Source organism: Heterocephalus glaber, unplaced genomic scaffold (assembly GCF_053883595.1).
Source record: "Heterocephalus glaber isolate CG9 unplaced genomic scaffold, H.glaber_assembly_v1.0 deba00001720, whole genome shotgun sequence".
Lineage (NCBI taxonomy): Eukaryota > Metazoa > Chordata > Mammalia > Rodentia > Bathyergidae > Heterocephalus > Heterocephalus glaber.
Window position 1 is genome coordinate 9,607,767 of NW_028258433.1, and position 23,441 is coordinate 9,631,207.

At 36.8% G+C, this 23,441-nt stretch overlaps 1 protein-coding gene across 21 annotated transcripts in view; it reads right to left on the bottom strand.

Annotated features, from left to right (window-relative positions):
• Positions 1–16,898, bottom strand: part of Supt20h (SPT20 homolog, SAGA complex component) — a 38,147-nt gene extending 21,249 nt beyond the window's left edge. For 4 of the 21 annotated variants that reach the window (XM_021266453.2, XM_013075851.3, XM_004854726.3 and 1 more), the window contains exons 1-9: positions 16,550–16,738; positions 14,572–14,661; positions 11,912–11,947; positions 11,247–11,305; positions 9,950–10,016; positions 8,350–8,479; positions 7,393–7,496; positions 2,170–2,286; positions 2,004–2,057 (exon numbers count right to left, since the gene is read on the bottom strand). In XM_021266453.2, coding sequence (XP_021122112.2) covers positions 2,004–2,057; positions 2,170–2,286; positions 7,393–7,496; positions 8,350–8,479; positions 9,950–10,016; positions 11,247–11,305; positions 11,912–11,947; positions 14,572–14,574 — 570 coding nt within the window. In that variant the 5' untranslated portion in view covers positions 14,575–14,661; positions 16,550–16,738. Of the gene's footprint in view, positions 1–2,003; positions 2,058–2,169; positions 2,287–7,392; positions 7,497–8,349; positions 8,480–9,949; positions 10,017–11,246; positions 11,306–11,911; positions 11,948–12,814; positions 12,893–14,571; positions 14,662–16,254; positions 16,432–16,500 lie in introns of those variants that run through there. The other 17 variants (XM_087199537.1, XM_004854725.4, XM_004854728.3 and 14 more) reach the window with 14 other exon arrangements.
• Between the last annotated feature and the right edge of the window lie 6,543 nt (positions 16,899–23,441).

Consider the following 23,441-nt stretch of genomic DNA (forward strand, 5'->3'; position numbering starts at 1 on the left):
TTTTGCAATGCTGGGGACAGAACCCAGGGCTTCACACATGCTATGCAGGTGGCTCTACCACCAAGTTCACCTCAACCTTCTATAGCAAGTTTTTAAAGTCAAATAATATTGTCAAATAAGAACTTTTAGAGAAAAATGCTTCCTCCCTCCCTCCTCTTTTTCGACAGTCTTGCTCTTAGCCCAGGCTGGGCTTGAACTCTCAGCAATCCTCTAGCCCCACTCTCCTGAGTGCTAGGATTATAGGCATGCACCACTATGCCTGGCAATAATTTCATTAAACTTTTACTATGGGGATTTTTTCAAACATACAAAAAAGTAGGGGTGTAATAATACCTACATACCAACACCTAATTTCATTTAGTGATATCCTCCTAACATTTGTTTTGCTAGAGTAATTTAAAATATATCTTAGATGCTGTGTTTACTTGGGAAAATGTTACCATGCACTATTAACAGGTAAGAATCTCTTAACATCCAATTTAGATTTAAATTCCTCCCGCTGTGGTCCACAGAATGTATTTTTAGTTGGTTTGTTTGAATTTGAACTTAAACAAGGTCTAGTTTACAAGTACTTTTGGGGGGGGGGTTACTGGCGTTGAATCTAGGGTCTTCACACTGAACTGCATTCCTAGCCCTTTTATTGAGACAGGGTCTCTGGTTAAGTCACTAAATTGTTCAGGCTGGCTGGGCTCAAACCTGTGTTCCTCCTGCACCTGCCTTCAACAGTACCAAGATTATAAGTGTGTACCACTGCACCTGGCTATAAGCACCCTCTTAATTCTGTAACAATCACTACATTTTTTCCATTTCTCATGCAACTGATTTTGCTGGACTTGAATAAATCATTTACTTGAATGGTACAGCTGGCTTCTTCCTCATCATGTCACTTAAAGGCTTCTTTTATTTCCAATAAACTAATAGCTAGATCTAGAAGCTGGATTTATCATAGGCTCTACTTTCTTCATTGGTACTACAATGTCCTACTCTCTTGCATCACACCGAGAAGTCCCATGTTCAGAATGGCAGGTTTAATCAGATTTCTGAACCATAACATTTCTCACGAACCTCTTGTTTACTGGTTTTCACAATGAAGAATGACTGCTGTCCAGATTTATGAAGACTTTTAAACTGCCAATATTTTTTTAAAAGTCTACCATTTCTTTTGAACTTATTAGCTGGAATTTTTCTAAAGAATTTTCCCTCAATTACTATTTGGCTGTCCAAAATAGTTTATACAGGATCGAAGAATAAATATTCTCTCCTTTATCAATTTTCAGAGTAAGATAGCGATGGCCTAACCCCTCTGATCATTACCAATGAGTTTTGTCTTTCAATATTCTTAACAGTTTTTAACCTTCTTATAGATGAAAAAATAGCAGCACAAATTACAACACGAGAACTTAACAGTTGTGGATGAATAAAATTTTACTTTATAGATACATTTCACAGACTGGTAATTCTTATTATTGATATTTTCTTTGATTTAGTACTTGTTCCCTCTCTATGGGAGCAGAAAAAGAAGGGAAGGCTCTTGTTTGTGGGCATCTCACACTAATGAGCCAGAACTGGAAGGTTAGCTGGCTATTCTCAAGGATAAGAGAGGACCCCTGATGCCAAGGCAACCCATATAAGTACCCCCCACCCCCAAGACAGGATAGACCTGCTTTAAAATCTTGGATGATGGAAAATCAATTATCTACTTGTAGCCATAGTAAAAACAAAAGTATTTTTCTTTGGTTTGAAAGAGGATAAAGAAATGTTTCATAATAGGATGTTGAGTAAGCCTAATTCTGCCATGGTCATAAGCAACGGATTGAACTATTACAGTTCTTGAGGGATTACTGCATGTATAAAAAGACCCTTAACTTCCAAAACACATAAAGAAATCCTAGTTTTTCACAGAGAATGTCCATACATGAATAAAATCATGAGTAGAAAATAGGTTTTGCTTAATGTCTCATACTATATTTTGCCTGTTTGGGATTAAAAACAAAACAACTAACCTGGGTCCATTTATGATTATCACTTGTTATTGAATGAACATCACAGATTAAAGTCTAGAAGAAATAAAAATTTAAAAACTTGTAAATGTATAATTCACACAAACATACGAAGTCATTTAATAAATAAAACTCCAAATAAATAAAACTTCCAATTAAACATTCTTACCTGCATGGTTGGACGTAAGAGAATGTGCCTACTTTGGTAACCAGGAGATTTCATATTACTGGACTGCCTATAGTCACGTATTTCCGCTATGACACATCCACAATGGAAAATATTAACCTGTTTTGAGTAAAAACATTCAAGTAAATGTCATCTTTCACAAGCCTTTATACTCTTTTTTAAACACTCTAATGCAATATTTCTGGCCACTCACCTAAGTTTCAATAGATTTCCTTGGTGAATACCCCATTATGTATATGTTTTAAGAGGAATTATTTTATGTTTACCATTATGAATGAAGCAACTTAGAACTGTCTAATGGTTTCTAGTTATAGATGACTTTGGCACCTACAAAGACAACAGACTGACTTTTGGCAATTACATACTAATAAAGTCATACCTCTTTGGGATAACTGCTCTTTTCAAGCTCACTGACTCACACTACCTTTGTCACTGTTAAATTGCCAATCAATCCTGCAGGAGTTTCAAATTCTAGATAAAATTTCTCTATTTTCTGTGCTAAAACTTTCAGAAATAAAATCTTAACCCTTATTAGTAAGAAAAGAAAAGCTAACTATAAACCTAAAAATACTATTTTTTACCCAAATATAAGCACCATTATCATTCAAGTTTTTTTCATTGACTCGCTATGATCACACTCAGAATGTGATGTTTCTCCTCCATTCAAAACTTTTAGAATGTGACCTCTATGTTATCCATCAGTCACATTTATGTTCATTCTTTTTACCAAATACCTGCTGAGCAACTGCAATGTATACTACTTTCTAGGCATTACCTAAGATTCACAGATACAGAGGTAACTTTGCACATTTGCGCAGTGTGGAGAGACAAGCAATAAACAAGTTTTAGATAGTAATAAATGTTACAAAAGAAATAAAATAGGAAGGGGCTAATTTAGATTGTATGGTGAGATAGAAACCTCTCTGAAGGAGCTGGAGCTGATACAAATCACAAAAATGATTATGATCATTCTAGATAGAAGAGCAGATAAAAACATGTGGTGGTAGGAATATGCATAGTGTTATTTCAGTATTAAAGAAAGGCAGGGGTGGCTGGAGTACAGTGAGAAAGAATGAAAATTAGGAGATGAAGACAAAGGAAAGCACAGGTTTTCTCTAGTGAGGTGGGTACCAGAGAATTTTTGCTTTTTTTATCTTTTATGGTTTTGTTTTGTTTGTAAACTGGCTGTGATTCTATAATGAAAGCAGGGAGTTTAAGAAAGTATGGCAGGTTATAACCATATATTTAATTATTAAAAATTTTCTCAGTGTATATTAATTATACAGAGTATGCTTCATTTTGGTACAGTATCTTGGTACATGTATATACTTTATTTTCCACCCTTATTACCCCTACTTTCTTCCTTCCCCCTCCTTCATCTTTGATAGTCTTTCTTCTACTTTCATTATCATCTCTTTTTCTTCCCCAGATTCTTCATAGGAGAGAAAACGTATTATTTGACTTTCTGTCTAGCTTATCTCACTTAATATGATGGTCCAATCATTTTCTTTATTCATTTGCTGAGAGGCATGTAGGCTGTTTATAGCTTAGCTATAAACTGAGCTTCAGTAAACACGATTATGCAGACAGCCCTAGAGCGGCAATGGCAAACTTTTCAGAGCTTTCAATTCATACAAACAGCCCACTGCAACACACATGCCACAGGTTTGCCACCACTGCCCTAGAGTATACTGCTTTTAATTTGGAAATACACCAACAAGTGCTATAGATGGATCAAATGGTACCTCTAGTTTTAGTTTTTTGAGGAACTTCCATATGGATAGCCACAGTGGCTATCTATACTAGTTTACCTTCCCACCAAGAGTGCAGAAGGGTTCCTTTTCTACTGAATCCTCACCATCACTTACTGATTTCTGTATTCTTGATGACAGATTCTAACTTAGGTGAGATAGTATCTCAAAGCAGTTTTCATTTGCCTTTCCCTAATGGATGAACATGTTGAAAATTTTAAAAGAGAGCAGACAATTGCTGGTGGACTGAATGTGGAATGCAAGAGGAGGGTCATCCATTGGATTAAAGAAACTGGTGATGAAATTAGTTGGGGAAGGCTGGGTGCGGTGTCACATGCCTGTATTCCCAGTACTAAGCAGGCTGAGGCAAGCGGACTGCCATGAGTTTGAGGCCACCGTGGGCTACATATTGAGTTCAAGGACAACTTCAACTATATGGTGAGACTGTCTCAAAAAGAAAAAAAAAATTAGTTGGGGAGTGTCTTATTTTTGTTGTTATTGTTGAGACAAAGTATCTGACACCCAAAGTTAAAGGAGGAAAGATTTATTTGGTTCACAGTTTGTAGAGGTTTTGGTTTATAATCAGCTGGCTCTAAGGTAGGGTGGAACACAGAGAAGTAGATTATGGCAGACAGGAGGTAGCAAAGCAATAAGGTATGACCATGGCTTTTTATATTTTATTTAGGCTATTTAGGCTGGGTAGTATTTATATCTTTAATCTTAGTGCCCTTGATTTAGTATTATATTAGGAATTAATTTTAGCGTTATACATTTTAGGTTTAGTCACCCCTGAAAAAGCTCCACCTATGACTGTAAGAGCATTTGGGGGGACAACTAGACATAAGCCATAACATTTTGCCCCTAGACCCCCAAAGACACATGCGTATCTCTTTATGTAAAGCATTTAGTCTTTAACAATTGTTAAAGTTTTAATAGTTTTAGCATTGTTGAAAAGTCTAAGTTTAAAATTTTTTTGAGATTTAAGGCAAAGATTTTAGCTGTAGGCCCTGTATAAATGAAAAGAAAGTTAAACACTTTTAACATTTAATGGCACAAGATAGACATTTGTATTTTAAAAGTTATAAATAGGGGGACAGCAAGGAATGGGAACAAAGCAAGACTAAAATTTAGCAGGGCAAACATTAAATTTTATAGTTTTATTTTTAATAAAATAAAAGATTGCAACTCTGGCCATCTATGGCAAGCTGTAAACTTTAAAGGCTTGCATGGCTTTGTCCTTATGGCACTGTTGGTGGTTGCAGCTTTTACGCCATTTTTGGGGGGGCTGGCTTTTTGAGTTTGTTTAGGTAGTCTTTCTAAGACAATCTATGTTTTTGGCTTTTTTTGGGGGGGGGTACTGGGGATTGAACTCGGGTCCTTGTGCTTGCACAGCAGGCGGTGAAATCACTGAGCTAAATCCCCAGCCCTGTTTTTGGCTTTTTTAAATGTTGAGGGTTTTAATTGTGTTTTTGGCTTTGTATTTATAGTTTTATATACCATGTTCTCAGGGACACATGGCCTGGCCTTTCAGGCTTTTTGAAATCTGAGTGGAAACCTTTTTACCTTACAACTCTTGTACCTTGTATGTGCCTAAAACCAACACAATGTGGATGGTGCCAAGGTCTGTTGTCAGCTGGAGCAGTTAGCCAAGCTTTTTTTTGGCTGTAGGGTCTACTGCCCATGAACTAAATTTTAAGGAACAACTTTTTTAGGTCGCTGCCATTTTGAATCAATCTCAGCATCACACACTTTAGATCCAGCCACCTCTGAAAAAGCCCCACCTATCACTGCATGAGGCCTTGGGGGACATCTAGACACAAGCCATAACAGGCAGGTAAAACAAAAGTTCTATTTTTTTTTAATAAAAGTTCTATTTTTATAGTGATAAGTTTAAGGAACCTATTATTATATATATCTAAGTAAAGAAGCAGAGCAGGATTATACCTTAGTGGAATGGTCATGGTAAGAGACACAATCAAAAAGATTAAGTAACATATGTTCAGTCAATGAAACTAAATGACACCATTCAGGGACAGTTTACTAAAAAAGAGGGCCTAGGACTGAACTCTTAAAGATGTATATTTTTATGGAAAGAACAAAGATGACAGCACAGAAAAACAAAGGAATAAAGAAGGAAAAGGAAAACAAGGAATGTGCTATCTTGGAAGTTAAATGAAGGACATCTCAAGGACTTTCCTAAGGCTCCAACTGAGATGAGAACAGAAAAGTGACCAATTGATTCCATGTCCTGGAAGTCACTAGCAACTTTAACAAAAGCATCTTCTGCAGAACGGTGACATTATAAGGCCAAATGAGGTGGCTGGAAGAAAGAATGGGATGTAATACAAAGGAGATGATTACAGACAATTTAAGTAGTTTTGCTATCAAGAGGGGCAGAATTATAAAGCAATAATTGGAGAAGGAAATGGGTAAAAAGAGGATTTTTTTCCTTAGGGTATAGTATGTTTACATTCTATATCTAGCAGAAATGAAAATACATAGAAAAGGGGCAGATTATAGTTTTAAGTCCAAAAAACAAATGGGGAGGATGACTTAGTTAAAGAATTCATTCATTTTAACAGGAAGTCAAGGAGAAATTGTGGAAAAAGGTGTAGGATGCTGGTCAACTAATGACAGGAGGAAATGGGAGTGCCCATCTGACGACTTTATTTTCTTCAAAAAAGTACTCAATGTGGCTGGGTTTAATTCAAAGAAGTAAGGAGAAAGAATGTGGCAAGAGACTGCTGCAGGTAGCTGTTAAGAAAAAGTACATGTATAAGGCTGTTTTCTGACTACCGGGTTTTTTGGATTTTTTTTGTCTTTGGTACTGGATATTGAACTCAGTACCTTGTGCTTGCCAGGCAGGTGCTGTTCCGCTAAGTTCCCAGCCTACTACCAGGTTTTTTTTAAAAAAAGCTTTATAATCAAAGTAATTTCTTTTATAATTTCTGGATGGTAACTACAGGGAGATTTCAACTGATGATCTAATTGTTAGAACAGTTTTAGAACAACTGACTAAATCTATGTATTTCAGTATGGTAAGAAGATAAAGCATCCTACAATAAACCAATTTCTATTATGCTTAAGGTCTTTTTTTTTTTTGGTACCGGGGATCGAACTCAGGTCCTTATACTTGCACAGCAGGTGGCGAAACCACTGAGATAAATCCCCAGCCCCCCAATTTCTATTATGTATAAAGTCTTATTTCATACTCCAAACACTGTTGGGAATACATAGTAAGAGTGTAACACATATAAAAATATATACACGTATATATCATATATGTAACAAATATAAGGGCATTTTTGAAATTTATTTTTAAAAGGCAGGGTTACCAACTTGGCCTTGAATTTTGGGGCTCCAGAGATTGTTCTGTCTCAGCCTTCTGAGCAGCTGGGATTAGAGGAATGAGCCACTGTGCCCAGCAGAACATTTCTAAAGAAAAATTTTATACCTGAGATTTTTCTAGGAGATCAACCAAAATAGGAGGCAATTCTTCTGCATCTAAGTATTCAAGCAATTCCCCTTCTTCATAAGGCAGTCGAATTGTCTCAGAATCTTAATTTTAAAACATAAAATAAAGCTTATGAAAATGAGGTCCACCAAAAGGGTTAGGTGCCAAATTTACATGACATTAAAAAAAGAATAGAGCCAAAAGGCTCTCCTAATATCCTACTTTAAGCTTTACAAATGAATGACATGTTTACTAAAAGACCTGTTAACTGTATAACATTTTAGACTGGAAAGGGAAAGCAACTGAATCTGGAAAATAGAACAACAATTTGGCAGTTCAGCCACAAAGTGGTCACTTTTAAAACAAAATCCTCTTGGTGATATATTTTACAATTAAGTAATTATCAACGCAAGTAAAAATTCTTATCTGGATGAGTTCCTTGTAGAACTTGTATTGTTATAACTATATTAAATTTCTAGATATCTCTTTAGTGCAATCTAGAAATATTTATATTTTAAAACTTCATTCACATTAATTGAAATATTTTAAAACATGAAGATTACTCAAAGGTAGTGAATCTGCTTATTTTTAAAGATTTCAGACTCCTTTTCACAATGTAACATAACTTAAAATATCTTATACTATCTTAAAATACAAACAGTAACAGAACAAAAGGAAAATTTGACGACTATTTAAAAAACATCTTTTATAAATTGACTTTAAAGACAAATCAACTACAACACTTTTCAAATATATGCTCAGGAAGAACAATCAAACATACTAGAATAATTTCTAATGTTCTAGCAAAAATACTAGAGAAAAACCTGCATTCATTAGTAAAGCATCACTGTTCTGAAGGATAAACTACTAAGCAGGGTAAGAAACTAATTTTAAAAAGCAGCACATCCTGTCACTAGCAGAGATATTTTGTGGCCACTGTATTCTGGAGGTTCTTACCTGATCCATTTTTCCCCCTGAGCATCAGAGAATATCCCTCATTTCCTGGATATAGATTGACCACTAAACATGATAAAGTCTCTTGCATAACAAGCTTCTCTAACAAGTTCACATTTCTTCTTAATTTCTGCTTTAAAAAGAGGAAGAGCTTGTGAAAATAATCCAGTATAACCTTGAAAAATAATGCTATGTCTTAAAAAAATCAGATGTGAATCAATCTTTTGGTGTTTCTTCTATGTTATGATCTTGAATATATGAGGAAGATTCTTTAATACTATGAGAAAGGAATGTATCTATTATGTTTTATGAAAATTAATTATGCCCAAAAACTGTTGATCCACAAAATAAAATCACTTAAATATAAAATATTTACTTCTAAATATATAAAGATAATTAAAAAACCACTAAAAGTAAATATACTTATAAAAAATATACTTATTTAATGTAATGAAGAATTTTAGGGGCCAGGGATTTAGCTCAGTGGCAACACACCTGCCTCGCAAGCACAAGGTCCTGAGTTCGATCTCTGGTAGCAAAAAAAAATTTATAACAAAGAATTTTATATAATGAAGAGCTTTGGGCATTTTCTTTACTTGCATGGTAACAACTACACATTTTTTCAATATTTTACCACCTAAATTAGATCCAAATAAGTGTAACAGTTCTAATTAGCTGATTATGTTGAACCCAAAAGTATCTAACTGGTAGGAAGCAAGCTATTTATGATTTCTCTTTTTTTTTTTGAGACAAGTCTTGATAAGTTGCCCAGGCAGGGCTCAAACTTTCGATCATACTGCTACAGTCTACCAGCATTCTGGGATTATAAGAGTGCCTTATTTCGTATTTTTCTTAAAAGATTTTAAAGGTTATACACTACTGGAATTCTGCTGTTTTTGCCGAAATGACAGATTGAAAGCAGCTCACAAAACCCTTTAAGGCTCTTTCAACCTAGTTTGAAACATACAATAAGTCAGTTTCCATTACATTCCTACTCCAGACACCTTTGTGCCAAATAAAATTAATTAAGTTAGGTTGGCTATGGGTTTATGACCAAATTCACCTTAAATTACCACACTTGAATTTCCTATATCCTGTAACAGCTTTGACTTTCCAGTGCACATCATCATAAGGAAATAGGTTACATTTATCCTCCGTTTACATATCGCTTCTCAGGGGGAAGCAACAGCCAAAGATACATGACATGGCTTTGGATCCAGTGAGATATTGTTACTTTTGATTTTTTTTTTTTTTGAGACAGGATCTCAATATGTAGTTCACGCTGGCCCAGGCAGGCCTTGAACTTATGGTGATCCTTCTGCCTCAGCCTCCTTAGGCACTAGGATTACAGGTGTGTGCCACCATGCCCAGGCAACACTGTTACTTAGTATATACTGCTCCCCATTCCTAGGGCAGTAACCCATTCCAGTGACCTCTGCCTGGTGCCTGATTAACCAGGACTCTGGGACAGCTTAACTGACCAGTGTCTGTCTGGAAAAGATGTTTGTTTACCTACAAATGAACTGCTTCAAATTTAACTCCTCCAATTTCCCCTTTCCACTACATTTCAAAAGCCACAATATCATAAAAAATTTACACTTACCTTAACCTCAGGTTCCTTTTCACATTCCTCAATATATAAGTCATAAAGTTTTTGAAATACAGATTTTCTAGAAGAAAATGAATAAAGACAATGTACGAAATTGTAATACAATAATCACAATGAAATAGCTGTTTAATGATTTCCCCACTTTTCTAAAAATTGGGGATGGGGTGGGAATGGATATGGTATTTAAAATCAACTCAGAAACTGGAAACTGGATAAAGAAGATGTGTTTTTTTAAAAAAATGGAGTACTACTCAGCCATAAAGAATGAGTCATAAAGAATGTCTCTACTCAGCCATACAAACATTTATAGCTAAATGGATGCATACTGAGACCATACTCTTTTTTTTTTTTTTGGGTACCAGGGATCAAACTCCGGTCCTTGCGCTTGCAAGGCAGGCGGCCGAACCACTGAGCTAAATCCCCGGCCCAGAAGCCATACTCTTAAATGAAATAGGACCCACATGTGTAAAAACCGAAGTTTCTCTGGTGTGAGAAACTGCAAGTATAAATAAGGATTAAAATGATTAAAATGAATAACTGATAATTTGAAATAGGGAGAAAAGGTTCAAAGGGGGAGGGGAAGGGGAAAGGAAAGGAGGGAAAGAAAAATTATGAGAAAAGGAAAAAATGGAAACAAAGTCTTTGTAAATAGAGAAGGGTGGAGAGGGTGAAGGGAGAACAGGGAATGGGGAAAAAATAAGAACCAAGATGCATCATGTACAGGTACAAGTACCCAATGATAAATGTAAATGTATTGTATACCTAAAATGTACCAGTAAAAGAATTTAAGGAGAAGAAAAAAGAAAATACTCCTTTAAATAGCAAAAAGCCAAAATAAATAAATAAAATCAACTCAGAAATTCCTAATATACATTGAGTATCCCTATTTAAAATGCTTGGGACCAGAAGTAGTTTAGATTTCTTCAGATTTTGGAATATATACATATACCTAACAGACATCTTGAGGATAAGACTCTGAGACATGAAAATTACTTGTTTCATATACACTTATACAAATAGGCTGAAAATAATTTATACAATATTTTTAGTGTGCCTGTACTTTCACTATGTCACATGAAGCTGGATGTAAAACTTTCCACTGACACCATGTCACAGCTTAAAAAGTTTCAGATTTTTTGAGTATTCTGGATTTCCAGATTAGGGATGCTTAACCTATATATGCAAACATTTCTGGCTCAGTGGCTAGTACAACAGTATCTATTGATCAGTTAATATTTGTTAACTGTTACATTTCAATAAATCTAAGATATTATCAATTAAGTACTCATACCTTCCACTTGACAGGTATTTCCTTTTAGGAGGTCTCTGTCGAGCACTTTCAATGACATACTAAAACAAGAAATTTTATGAAAACAGCTTGCATTTTGCTTTGTACATAAACAACTAAATTAAATACTATATATCTAAAACATGTGAGGCTAAAAAAAAGCTATTTAGTCACTAAAGTCCTTTACTCATGTTAATTTATACTCCACAAGAAAAAAATTCTAAGCACGTTATAAATGAGTGAAATTTAAACTGCACTTTTTAGCTGATTATTTCATTGCTATGAACTATAATTTCACAGGGCAGAAACATTATTAATGTTTTATGGCTGTTCAGAATATGCTTGATGTGTTAAAAATTACCTACCTAATTGCAAGGGTTTTTTTTTTTTAGCTATTTAAAAAACTTGCCAAAATAGAAAAACATAATTTAAAAAATTCTATGTCCTTGTTCAAATATTTTTTATTTCAAAGCATAATAAAAATAATTTTTTATTCCAAATAACAATGAACCATCACCCGGTATTTCTATATATTTATAGAAAAATTATTTCCAATCTTGTCCTAAAATATTAATGCACTCATTTGGAAATACAAATATCTCTTAAAATCAAGCTTTTGTCACTTATAGATGACACTAATTTCAATATGTAATTTAGTCAGGCCTCACCTCTGCTCGGTCCAAAGCTAGTTCTAAAGCTTGTTGCTGTAAAAAGTAAATAGTGTATTTGGCAATATTAGTTATTCTCACAGAAAAAATTTAAACATTTAACATTCCTAATTAAGTGCTTCAACATTTCATTTCCTAGAAAAAGTCCAATGTATTTGCCTTTATTTCTCTCTTTAACCCACTGTAAGATCAAAGTATATAATAAAGAAAAAACATGGTAGTGTTGGGAACTTTATTATGACAACAAGCAGATAAGAAATGCTAAAAGGTGTCTGGTCAGCATTTGTGAGGCTGATACAAGGAGCAGTAGATATAGTGGTTACCATTACTTCACCAATTTTAATGTTTTCAACATTCTAAAACTATCATTTAAGAAAAGACACTGGCCATAACTCATGTTATCAAAGTGAAGCAAAGACTTAATTGTCCTCCTAATCTGCAAAGAATCCTGAAAACTGAGAGTAGGGTCGTGTTCGAATCTAACATCACTTACAAATTCCTAATAAATTAATGCAAAAACCCATGACATAACATCTCTAGCTCAGTGCCTAATAGAAATGCAGTAAATGGGCTGGGGATTTAGCTCAGTGGTTCCGCTGCCTGCCTCGCAAGTGTAAGGTCCCGAGTTTGATACCGGGTACCAAAAAAAAAAAGAATGCAGTAAATGATAGCTATCATTGCCACATTTCAATGAATTAAGATGTCATCAATTATAAGTATACATCATTATTTTAGGTAACATTAAGGAAAAGAAGCTGCCGATTATAGTTCAAAGAAGTCACTGATTATAGACTCATCACCAATTCATTAATATTAAAATATAAAAGAAAATACAACTTAGAATTGATAAAATGAAGTATAATTACAACATGCAAGGTATGGAATCTACTGGTAGATCCCCACCTTTCATACATTTCTTGGAAGATGTCATTTTCAGGTAAGAGGTAAGTTGTGTCTTCCTTATCTACGACGCTTTCGTTTCTGAAGACACAGATAAAAACCACTATGTTCTAAAGTTAAACAAATATTACCACTAGTGATTTCTCTTTCCAGTTTTTTGTTTTGGATGCCAGGCAGAGTTAAAATAGTATTTTTCATTCACAATGACAGCTGTTTCAAATTTCCTTCAAAGGCACAGAACTTCAATTTTCATTTGTTATTTTCTAGATTCCAATAATAAGCTACCATGTGTGTACATGATAAAAACTCCCAGCACCTATCAACACTCCAGGAGGATGGGGGAAGAACAAACTCTGCCACCTTTTGGAACTCATGAGAAGTTTCAAGGAACCTTGTACACTAATCCTAAGGATGGAAAACTCCTACGTTTATAAAAATAACTGGCCTTTTAAAAGACTGCAATCAAAACCAAACCATATTATCAAATATCTAAATGTAATAAGGGATGAAAGTCTGAAATCTACCAATATCTCAGAAGATCCAGTTAAAATAAACATATCAATTTATTTTATTGAAAAACCTTATAAAAAACAATGAAACTGTTTCCCAGGATTCAAGACAAAATTCTGGAATTTAATCCATTTTCCAGCATGAAAATATAACTCTGGATACATACTCTTTAAAAATACATAAGGTTCTTTTAAATTTTGCTCATGAAACAAAGCTTATATCAAAAATTGTAATAAACATAATCATATACACTCTAAGACCATTTTAAATAGCCAGTCAACTCAAATATTTCCTCTTCTGAAATCTAATCTTCAATAGGTCTAGTGAGAGACACTTGCATCCTTCATCTATTACTGCCTTCAAAATCTTAAAAGGGATACCATTAAGTAAAACAGATGCAAAAATAACGTGAAATCAGAATCCTACTGTGAATTTCACTTTAATAGGGGCAAGGGTAGATAGGCAAGATCACAAGAGGAGGACAAGGAAGATAATTTGCTGAGGTTTATGCTGCAGAACAAGGGTTTATAAATAATTTTACATGATAGTTTTCATTTATTTTCTTACTGTCGATAACTTCTTTTTAAAACATTAGAAAGCTTTTCTCACTTTAAATGTTTTAAGGGCGAAAGTTAAGTGTCTATTAGGTCAGTGAACAGAAACATGTCATCAGAAGGCTAGCATTAACACTGCTTAAAATGTTAGGTGCAGCTGAGAGTGGTGGCAAATGCCTGCAACCCTAGCCCTTGGGAGGCTGAGGCAAGAGGATTGCTGTGAGTTTGAGGCTAGCCTGGCCCTTAGAGTGAGTTCAAGGTCAGCCTGGACTACATGGTGAGAGACCCTGGCCCAACCAAAAAAAGAAAGAAAACAAAACAAAACAAAAAAAGGTTAGGTGCAGAGAGCAAGTTACATTTATTCTTAAATTTTAAAAAAGTTTAAAAGAACTTATAACCTTCAACCTCCAAAATTATTTGTATTTATACCTGTCATCCTTGCCAATATGGAATATGACAAAGTAGTTAGAAGTAAAATTTTAATATATGGAGTATTCTCATAACTTGCATGTGGTAATCACAGCATTGAACTGAGAGATGAGCTATGTATTTTATAGACAAGACTTTGCACATGACTACTAAGTCCTAAGGATAACTTGTGCAGCTTACAACAGTATTTTGTATCTATATCTATAATTTAAGGAGATAAAAGAACATTCTAAAATATAAATGTGAACATATTGAACAGTAGCTTACCATTGTAACATAAAATTGGGAGCCAAAAGAAAATTTATGTGGGCGGATCAATTGGGATGAAAACCGAGTCTTTACTATCAAGCTTATATACTGTAAAAATAAAAACAACAAAATCACCACATTAATATAAGGCTATAAAGAGAAAAATGAATTAGTAATTAACTGGAAAAATTACCTGAGGCACATATATTTCTAACATTAAAAGAATAATCAGCAACAATAAAATTCATGTAACAATAAAATTCTACAACCTATCTACTCATTACTGAAAAGTAGTTTTAACTAAGGCAAAAGGGTTTCTCACTTTTTTCACAACTATTTTAACACCCCAGGAGAGAAAATAAGTGTTTTTTGAATCTCTGTCATCACTTGCACTGTCACTTTTCCTGTGGATTATTGTAATAGCCTGCCCACTGGCCTCAATCACTATCCAGTTTACTCTACAAATCATAGACTTCATCAGGCCTCCTGATGAAAAATTCTGTAAAGATATTCTCCCAAATGCCCTAAGCCACATTTTTTAGATACAGCTTCAATCCTGCCAGCCTTTCTTAAGAAAACTGGACACATTTCTGAAGACCTCCTTACTCTAAGACAAGGGTTCCCATTTTAGCTGCAAAACCAATTAACTCTGGAGACTTTAAACAATGGGATGCCCAAGCCCGACCCCTCAAGGATTCTGAATGGCTGGTCTGGATGGGGTCCAGGGATCAGCCTTTTTGGAGCAGTCCAGGTGGGTCAAAGGTAATGCCAGTGTTGAAGCCCACTGCTGTAACCTGTCTGCATACCACAGAGATGGTACATAATGTTTGGTCTGAGGGTGAGGACAAACGAAGCTCAGTTTTCATCTAATTCTTCATTGAAATCCTTGTAATCACAAGTGCATGTCTTCGTAACTGAGCTAAATCACAACTTCTGGCGACAGAAAACAAGATTTCCCATGTAAAAAGGTTTTGTTTTTTTTTTTTGAACCCCAAAGTTTAGATTTTTGCCAGTTAAGGTTAAAGAAAGACTGAAAGAAATTTCAGTAACAACTTGGGCTAATACAACACAGGCACCGTATGGTTCCCAGGAATAATCATTTTTAAAACGAAAGGCATTAATCCTACCTTCTAATTGCTTATTGGTTTAAGTTGAAAATTTTCTGACCACTACATACTTACACTACAAGCAAAATGGGATGACTTTAAAATTAAAATTTGTTAGAATATTGGGAAGGGAGGTTTTAACTTTAAAATTATTTAAGTACTGTACTGCAGAAAAAAACCCATTTTGTGTTTATCTCTTTCAAAGTAACACTCTAACTGTATACAGAATTTACCAGAACCCGTGAGAAAAATCACCGCAATTATTATCCTTGTCTCTCCTGGCACTCAAAACCAGTGACTTTCCCAAGATCGAACACCTAGACCAGAATTTATTCTACTCTCAAATTTTATATTAGGTTCTTTCACATATTACAACCTTCAAGCCTGCACCCATTATATTTTTTAAAAACAAAGCCTTTAAAATAAAACCTAATTTAAAATAAAAACCTGATTTTACTCAGAAACTAATTTTCTATCAACCACAGCAATCTGTATGCAACCTAACTCTGGAAAATCTTTGCTCATCGCTTTAAATTTCGAGTTCTACTAGGGACTTGGATGAATCCCACGGAGGAAGACGCAGTCCCCCACTTGCCGGTGACGACAGGAGATGGCTCCCAGGGGAAGCTATTGTCCAAGTTCACTTCTGGACGCCCGAATCTAAATTGACGCCATCAATGTCCCTGATCAAGCTGATCTCTTCCATCTACAGAGCTCTTCTAAAAACTTAGGTTCTACCCGCAGAACGCCGCCAAACTCCATAGGGGATACACTGACACTTAGAAACACGCCCCCGGAGAATTTTCACGCAAAAATGTTGCGAGTTTCTGGTAATACCTACAATTGGAACTCTAAAGTCCACTAGAATTAAAAGCGTAGCTTAGCAGCACCTTGCAAAACACAGGGGTCCGCCTGAGGGTGGCCGGTCGGCCCCCGCCCAGAGCGCCGGGTCTCTGGGGACGCCGTCCTCTCGCGAGAACCAGAAAGGCGCTCTGAAAGCGGCTCCTTCACGTCTGACCTGTGCTGGATCTCGCGAGCCTAGTGCACCAGCCAGTCCGCCGCAGGCCCGCCCCACGGTGGGCTGCCGCTTCGCCCGCCTAGAGTGTGATACAGACTAGGCCGCAGGGCCCACCCAGCCCCTCAGCTGCGTGAAGTCTCCTCTGGGCCATCCACTGTTTCCCTCGGCCACAATTGGGCCTGACGGGGTGGGCGGAGTCGGAGACGGCGGACGGAAGGGGTGGAGCTTGGACGGCGAGGCGGGGCCGGAAGGCATGGGCGCTGGGGGATGGGGTGGGTTTGAGTGTGTGTGTGCAACGGTGGAAAGATTCCCTGCAAAGTCGCGGATTGTCAGTTCCTGAGTGGGGCTAGACTGCAGTGTTTTTTCAGTCCTGGCAACTGGTTGGAAAAGAGGCGGAAGAATGTAGTACTGGTTTGTAGGGTAGAATTTGTAGGGCCTTTGTACTAAGCTGTATTCTCAGCCCCTCCCCTTTTACTGCCCAGGATGGGCTCGAACTTCTGATCCTCCTGCCCCAGCCTCCCCAAATGCTGTGATTTCACGCCTGTGCCACTAGACCTGACCTCCTTAAGGTTTTTATTTTCTATTACTTTGTTAGTAACAGACCAAAGGATGCGAAGTGGTATTTCAGTGTGGTTTTGAATTGTATTCCCTAATGGCAAGGGGAATGTTTTCTTGTGTTCAATGACTGAGAACTCTCTGTTCCAGTCCTTTGTTCTGAAATTGAGCTCTTTGTCATTATGAATGGTTACAATTCTGGATTTTTCTTTTTTGTTTTTTGGTACCGGGGATCATACTCAGGACCTTGCGCTTGCAAGGCAGGTGCGGTGCCACTGAGCTAAACCCTCAGCTATAATTCTGGATATTAAGCCCTTCTTTCTCAGGTGTATTATTTATAGATACTTTATCCTTTTTTTTTTTTTTTTCTGTACTGGGGATTGAATGCAGGGCCTTTGCACTGTGGTTCATCTTCATTCCCTTTTAAATTTTTTGATTTTGAGGTAGGGTCTTCGTAAATTGCTAAGTTATCCAGGCTGGGCTTGAACTTCAAATCCTCCTGCCTCAGGCTCCCAAGTAGCCGAGAATGACCCTGTGAGCACACAGGAAGAAGTAAACTAATGAGAGTGGCCTCAGGAGAAACCAGCCTATGGGTTCCTTGACCTTGAATGTCCAGCCTCCAGACTTGGGAAAAAATTAGTTTCTGCTGTGTTTTTGTACCCACTAGGTGACATTTTATTATGGCAGCCCAAGCAGAATACTAAATAATGTTAGGTGGAATTGTGGTTTTGTAGTTGTAATAATAAGAATAATGGACCTTATCTCTTAGAGATACAAAAGTTAGCATTTGTGGGTGAAATCCTATCACTGTAGGAATCTGGGTTAACATACTTAAAAAGTTGGAAGATGGTAGATGAAGAATAGTAAATTATTTGTAATTAAGCTTTATTATGTCTCTTTTTTGCATATGTTTAAAATGTTTATAATACTGTATTCAGTTAAACACATTCAGACATGCGCAGTATGCCAACAAGTGCCACATCCAGATGGTTTCCCTCAGGATTCCGGCTCAGACTCTCCCACTGTTACAGATTTGGGTATTGTCTATGTGCTGAAGACTCTCAGGTCTGTAGTTCTAGCCATTTCTGTAACTTGACTTTTCCATTTGATGTCTCAAAGGCCTTCTAAATGCAATGTTCAAGTGAATTTATCATCTTTTTGCTCAGATTTTCTATGTTCTCCCTACCAGTGATTATTAACTTTCCATAGATAAGAATCTGATTTAGAAGTCTCCTTTCTCAGTCTCACATCCAACCAGTCATCAAACTCCTGAAGTTCTATTTCTAATTATCTCTCAGGTCTGGCCTCTTGTCTTCTCAGTGTCATTTCTACAGCTCTCATTCTGGTTTCTGTAAGATATGGTTGTACAGGGATGATTGTAGTTCCCTCCAACCAGCACTTCCTGCCTCAGTGTCCCCTACTCTGTCTTACTCAGTTTGTTGCTAACGTTATCTTTTTCTTCACATTTTTTAAAAGGTGGAGAAATACATTAGCATAATAAGCAATGCAAAGGCGCATAGCCATAAAAAAGTGAATCTACCTTTATGGCATGATTTATCATAGCCCAAATCTAGAAGGAACCAAATTTCTGTTAAAAGGTGACTTGAATAAGCCATGGAAGAATGGCTGCAAAATGGAATAATCTGTGTCTGTAAAGAGAAGTGAGGAATGTCTGTAGCATATTGTTATGCGGGGTGGGGAGCCCCACACCTGTACTGAGCCCTGGCTCATTTCAATGGGAAGGTTGTCCACAATTTGGGCTCCTGCCTACTAGATGGGTCGTTGTTTCTAAGAATTTCAGTAGACAGAGTTAGGAAGTAAATATAAATATAAATAAAAATATAGCTGTATGCTAACTGTTACAGCTTGTGTTTAGATGTCCTCCCAAAGCTTCATGTGGTCATAGGTGGGGAGATTTGAAGGTGAATTAGGGTGTGTGAATGTGGATTAAAGATGTGATGCTGGGATTAAGGATGTGATGCTGGGATTAAGGAGGTGGATAATGGAAGTTCTACCTGGGCATATATTGCATCAATCAACAGACTTACAGCCTGGATGGAATATAAAAGGAGAGAGGGAAGGCAGGTCTGCAGCTACTGCTGCTGCTGCTGCTTGCTGCTTTCTGCCTGCTATGACATGAACTGTTTCTCCTCTGTGATGTCCCTCTGTCATGTCACCCGGCCTTGGAGCCAGCTGACTATGGACTGAAACCTCTATAAACTGTGAACTGAAATAAATCTTTCCTCTTTTAACTTTGGGTGTCAGGTATTTATGCCTCCAAAATGAGAAAAGTAGCTAAGACACTACATATATCCTTAACTTATATGGGCAATCCAATTCATATATAGTACTTTACGGTTTTAATATGTTGATCTTAACATTTATTTATATGACCCTTCTTCCACATTCAAAATACGGGTCTCACTAGGTATATACCTATAATTCCAGCACTTAGGAGGCCGAGGCAGGAGGATCACTGTGAGTCCAAGGCCAGCCTGAGTTCAAGACCAGACTGAACTACAAAGTGAAACACTGTCTCAAAAAACCAAAAGCCAAATAAATACAGGTCTGTGATGCACCAAAATAATGATGCCTTGATTTGTCCTATGTGATATTTGCAAGAGCCTCAGAATAGCACCAAGACTACCCCCCAATGATATTGCTGAAACAGAAAAAAAACCCTTAAAAAACCTTAAAAGTTTTTTGTCTTTAAAGTATTTACCACTAGAGATCATATCAAAATTACGTACTCTTAAATCATCTAAAATAATTTTTTTCTGAACCAGGAATGGTGGCACATGCCTATATTCTGTGTACTCAGGAGGCTTGAGGCAGAAGGAATATGAATTTGAGGACAACCTGGACTACATAGTGAGAAAATATCTCAAAAAGGTTCCCCACAATTTTTTTTTCTGGTCGGTTATGTTACCTACATAGTATAGAGATATATTTGGCTTTGCTTTTGTTTTTAGGGATTAAAATATTTTTATAAGATATAATAATTATATGGTTACAATTAAAATCTGTAAAACAAACAGTTAAATTTGAGAAAACTAGCTTCTATTCCACTTCTCTCATGCTATTCCTCCCTCCCCTATTAGCACTTAATTCTGTTTTTTATTTATTCTATATTATATAATATAGATACATAGGTAAAGATGAATATCTATATCTCTAATAAAATCAGTAAGCACTTTGGGGCCACCTTCTGTCCCACTACTCTTGGCCCAGAGGAAGGGGCTTCCAGGCCACCATCACTCCCACCGCTCCCGGCCCAGAGGGAGGGGATTCTGAGCCGCCATCCCACTGCTCCTGGTCCAGAGGAAGGGGCTTCCCAGCCACCATCCCTCCCGCTGCTCCCAGCCCACAGAAAAGGGCTTTTGGGTCACCATCCCTACCGCTGCTTATGGCCCCTGGCCCACCTCACCCAGCTCAGAGGAGGTAATCCGTGCAGGCGCTAACAGCCCCCTGCCCCAGTCAAAATGAGAAAACACATAAATAAGTCTCAAAACCAGACTTCCAGATCACCTGCAGCAACTCCAAAGGGAAATGAGATGGAACACTCTGATACTCAACCACCAGGTCCCACTGAACGGGCAACAAAAGGGGATCTGGAAAAAAAGAAATCAGAAATAATTTCTCAGATAACAGGAGAAATTGCGCCCCTAGTGCAAGACATGATTAATAAATCTAGAGAGCAGCTGAGGAACATGATGGAATCACAACATAAGAAACAAATGGAATCCATAAAACAGATGCAAATAGATTTCCAGGACATGAAAAACTCCATTGAAAGTCTACACAGCAGAATGAGCCAATGTGAGGGCAGAATTTTAGATATAGAAGATAAGATTGCAACTAGTGACCAGGAAAAGAAAAATTGCTTCAAAATTATAAGAGAACATGAGAAATCAATCCAGCAGCTGCTAGATGATGCAAAGAAGAATGACATAAGACTGACTGGGCTCAATGAAGAAACAGGAGAGAATGGAGATGACATAAAAAATCTCTTCACAGAAATAATGGCACAAAACTTCCCAAGCAGTGGAAAAAAGCTTGACATACAGATAAGTGAGGCATATAGGACTCCAAATAGCCTTGATCAAAAAAAATCTACACATAGGCATATAATTGTTAAGATTCCAGAAACACAACAGAAGAACAAAGTTCTCCAAGCAGTCAGAGAAAAGAAACAAATCACATACAAAGGAAAGCCCATCAGAATCACAGCAGACTTCTCAACACAAACCATCAACGCAAGAAGAGCTTGGAGTGACATATTCCGAGCCCTAAAAGAAAACAGCCTACAACCCAGATTGATGTACCCTGGAAAACTATCTTTCAAAATGGATGGAGAAATAAGATACTTTCATGACAAAGAGCACCTTAGGAACTTCGTGAATACCAAATCAGCACTCCAAAGAATTTTACACAATATCCTAGTAACAGACATTGAGGATCACAACCCCAGGAAGCAAAGCAGAATGAACCCATCTGGCATGACAAGAAATTAAATGTGAAGGGGGAGAACCCCACAAAAAGAAAAAGTCATGGCAATGACAACTCAGTAGGTTTCAGTTATAACCATCAACGTTAATGGTCTCAATTCACCAATCAAAAGAAATAGACTGGCAGAATGGATCAAGAAGCAAAATCCAACAATATGCTGCATACAAGAAACACACTTAATTCAAAAGGAAACTCATAGACTGAAAGTTAAAGGGTGGAAAACAATACTGCATGCAACAGGAACCCCCAAAAAAGCAGGAGTAGCTATCCTCTTTGCAGATCAAGTGGATTTCAAACCAACACTGATTAAGAGAGATGAAGAAGGACACTGCATCCTTGTAAAGGGAAGAATCCAAGAGGATGAGATGACAATCATAAATATCTATGCACCAAACACTAGTGCACCCAACTATATAAAACAAATACTAACAGACATGAAAAGTCATATATGCACTAATACAATTGTAGTGGGGGGCCTCAACACCCCACTGTCACAAATAGATAGATCAACTAGACTAAAAATAAGTAATGAAATACTAGAACACAATTGAACTCTTGAACAAATGAACTTAACAGATGTTTACAGAGTCTTCCACCCCACAAAATCAGAATACACATTCTTCTCAGCTACACATGGGTCATTCTCCAAAATAGACCACATACTCAAACATAGAGCATGTTTAAGTAAGTGCAAAGGAATTGAAGTTATCTCCTGTACATTATCAGACCATAGTGCGATGAAATTGGAGATCCATAGCAAAAGAAACAAAAAATTTCATAAACACGTGGAAATTGAACAACGCAGTTCTGAATAACCAATGGATCACAGAGGAAATTAAAGAAGAAATCAGACAGTTCCTTCAATTAAATGACAATGACAATACAACACATCGGAATCTATGGGACACAATGAAAGCTGTCTTACGAGGGAAATTCATAGCAGTGAATACACATATTAGGAAAACAGAGCGAGCCCAATTAAACAACCTGATGCTGAACCTCAAGCTTCTAGAAAAAGAAGAGCAGGACAACCCCAGAGCTCATACAAGGGAGGAAATTATAAAGATCAGAGGAGAAATCAATGCAATGGAGCCTAAGAGAATGATACAAAAAAATCAATGAAGCCAAGAGTTGGTTCTTTGAAAGAATCAACAAAATTGACAAACCCTTAGCCAACCTTGTCAGAATAAGAAAAGAAAAGGCCCAAATCCATGCAATTAGGAATGAAAAGGGTGAAATTACAACAGACCCAGCAGAAATCCAGATGATCATCAATACCTACTTCCAGAACCTATATGCCAATAAGATGGACAACACAGAAGAAATGGACAGATTCCTAGATACATATGAATTACCAAAGTTGAACGAAGAAGACCTAAAAATTCTGAACAACCCAATATCAACCAATGAAATTGAAAATGTAATTAAAAACTTATCAACTAAGAAAAGCCCAGGCCCTGATGGCTTCACTGCTGAATTCTGCAAGACATTTAGAGAGGAACTGCTGCCACTACTGTTTAAACTCTTCAGTGAAATTGAAAGGGAAACAATACTCCCAAATTCATTCCTGGAAGCAAGCATCACCTGGATCCCCAAAGCAGAGAAAGACCCAACCGAAAAAGATAACTATAGGCCAATCTCACTAATGAACATAGATGCAAAAATCCTTAATAAGATAATGGCAAATAGAATGCAGAAGA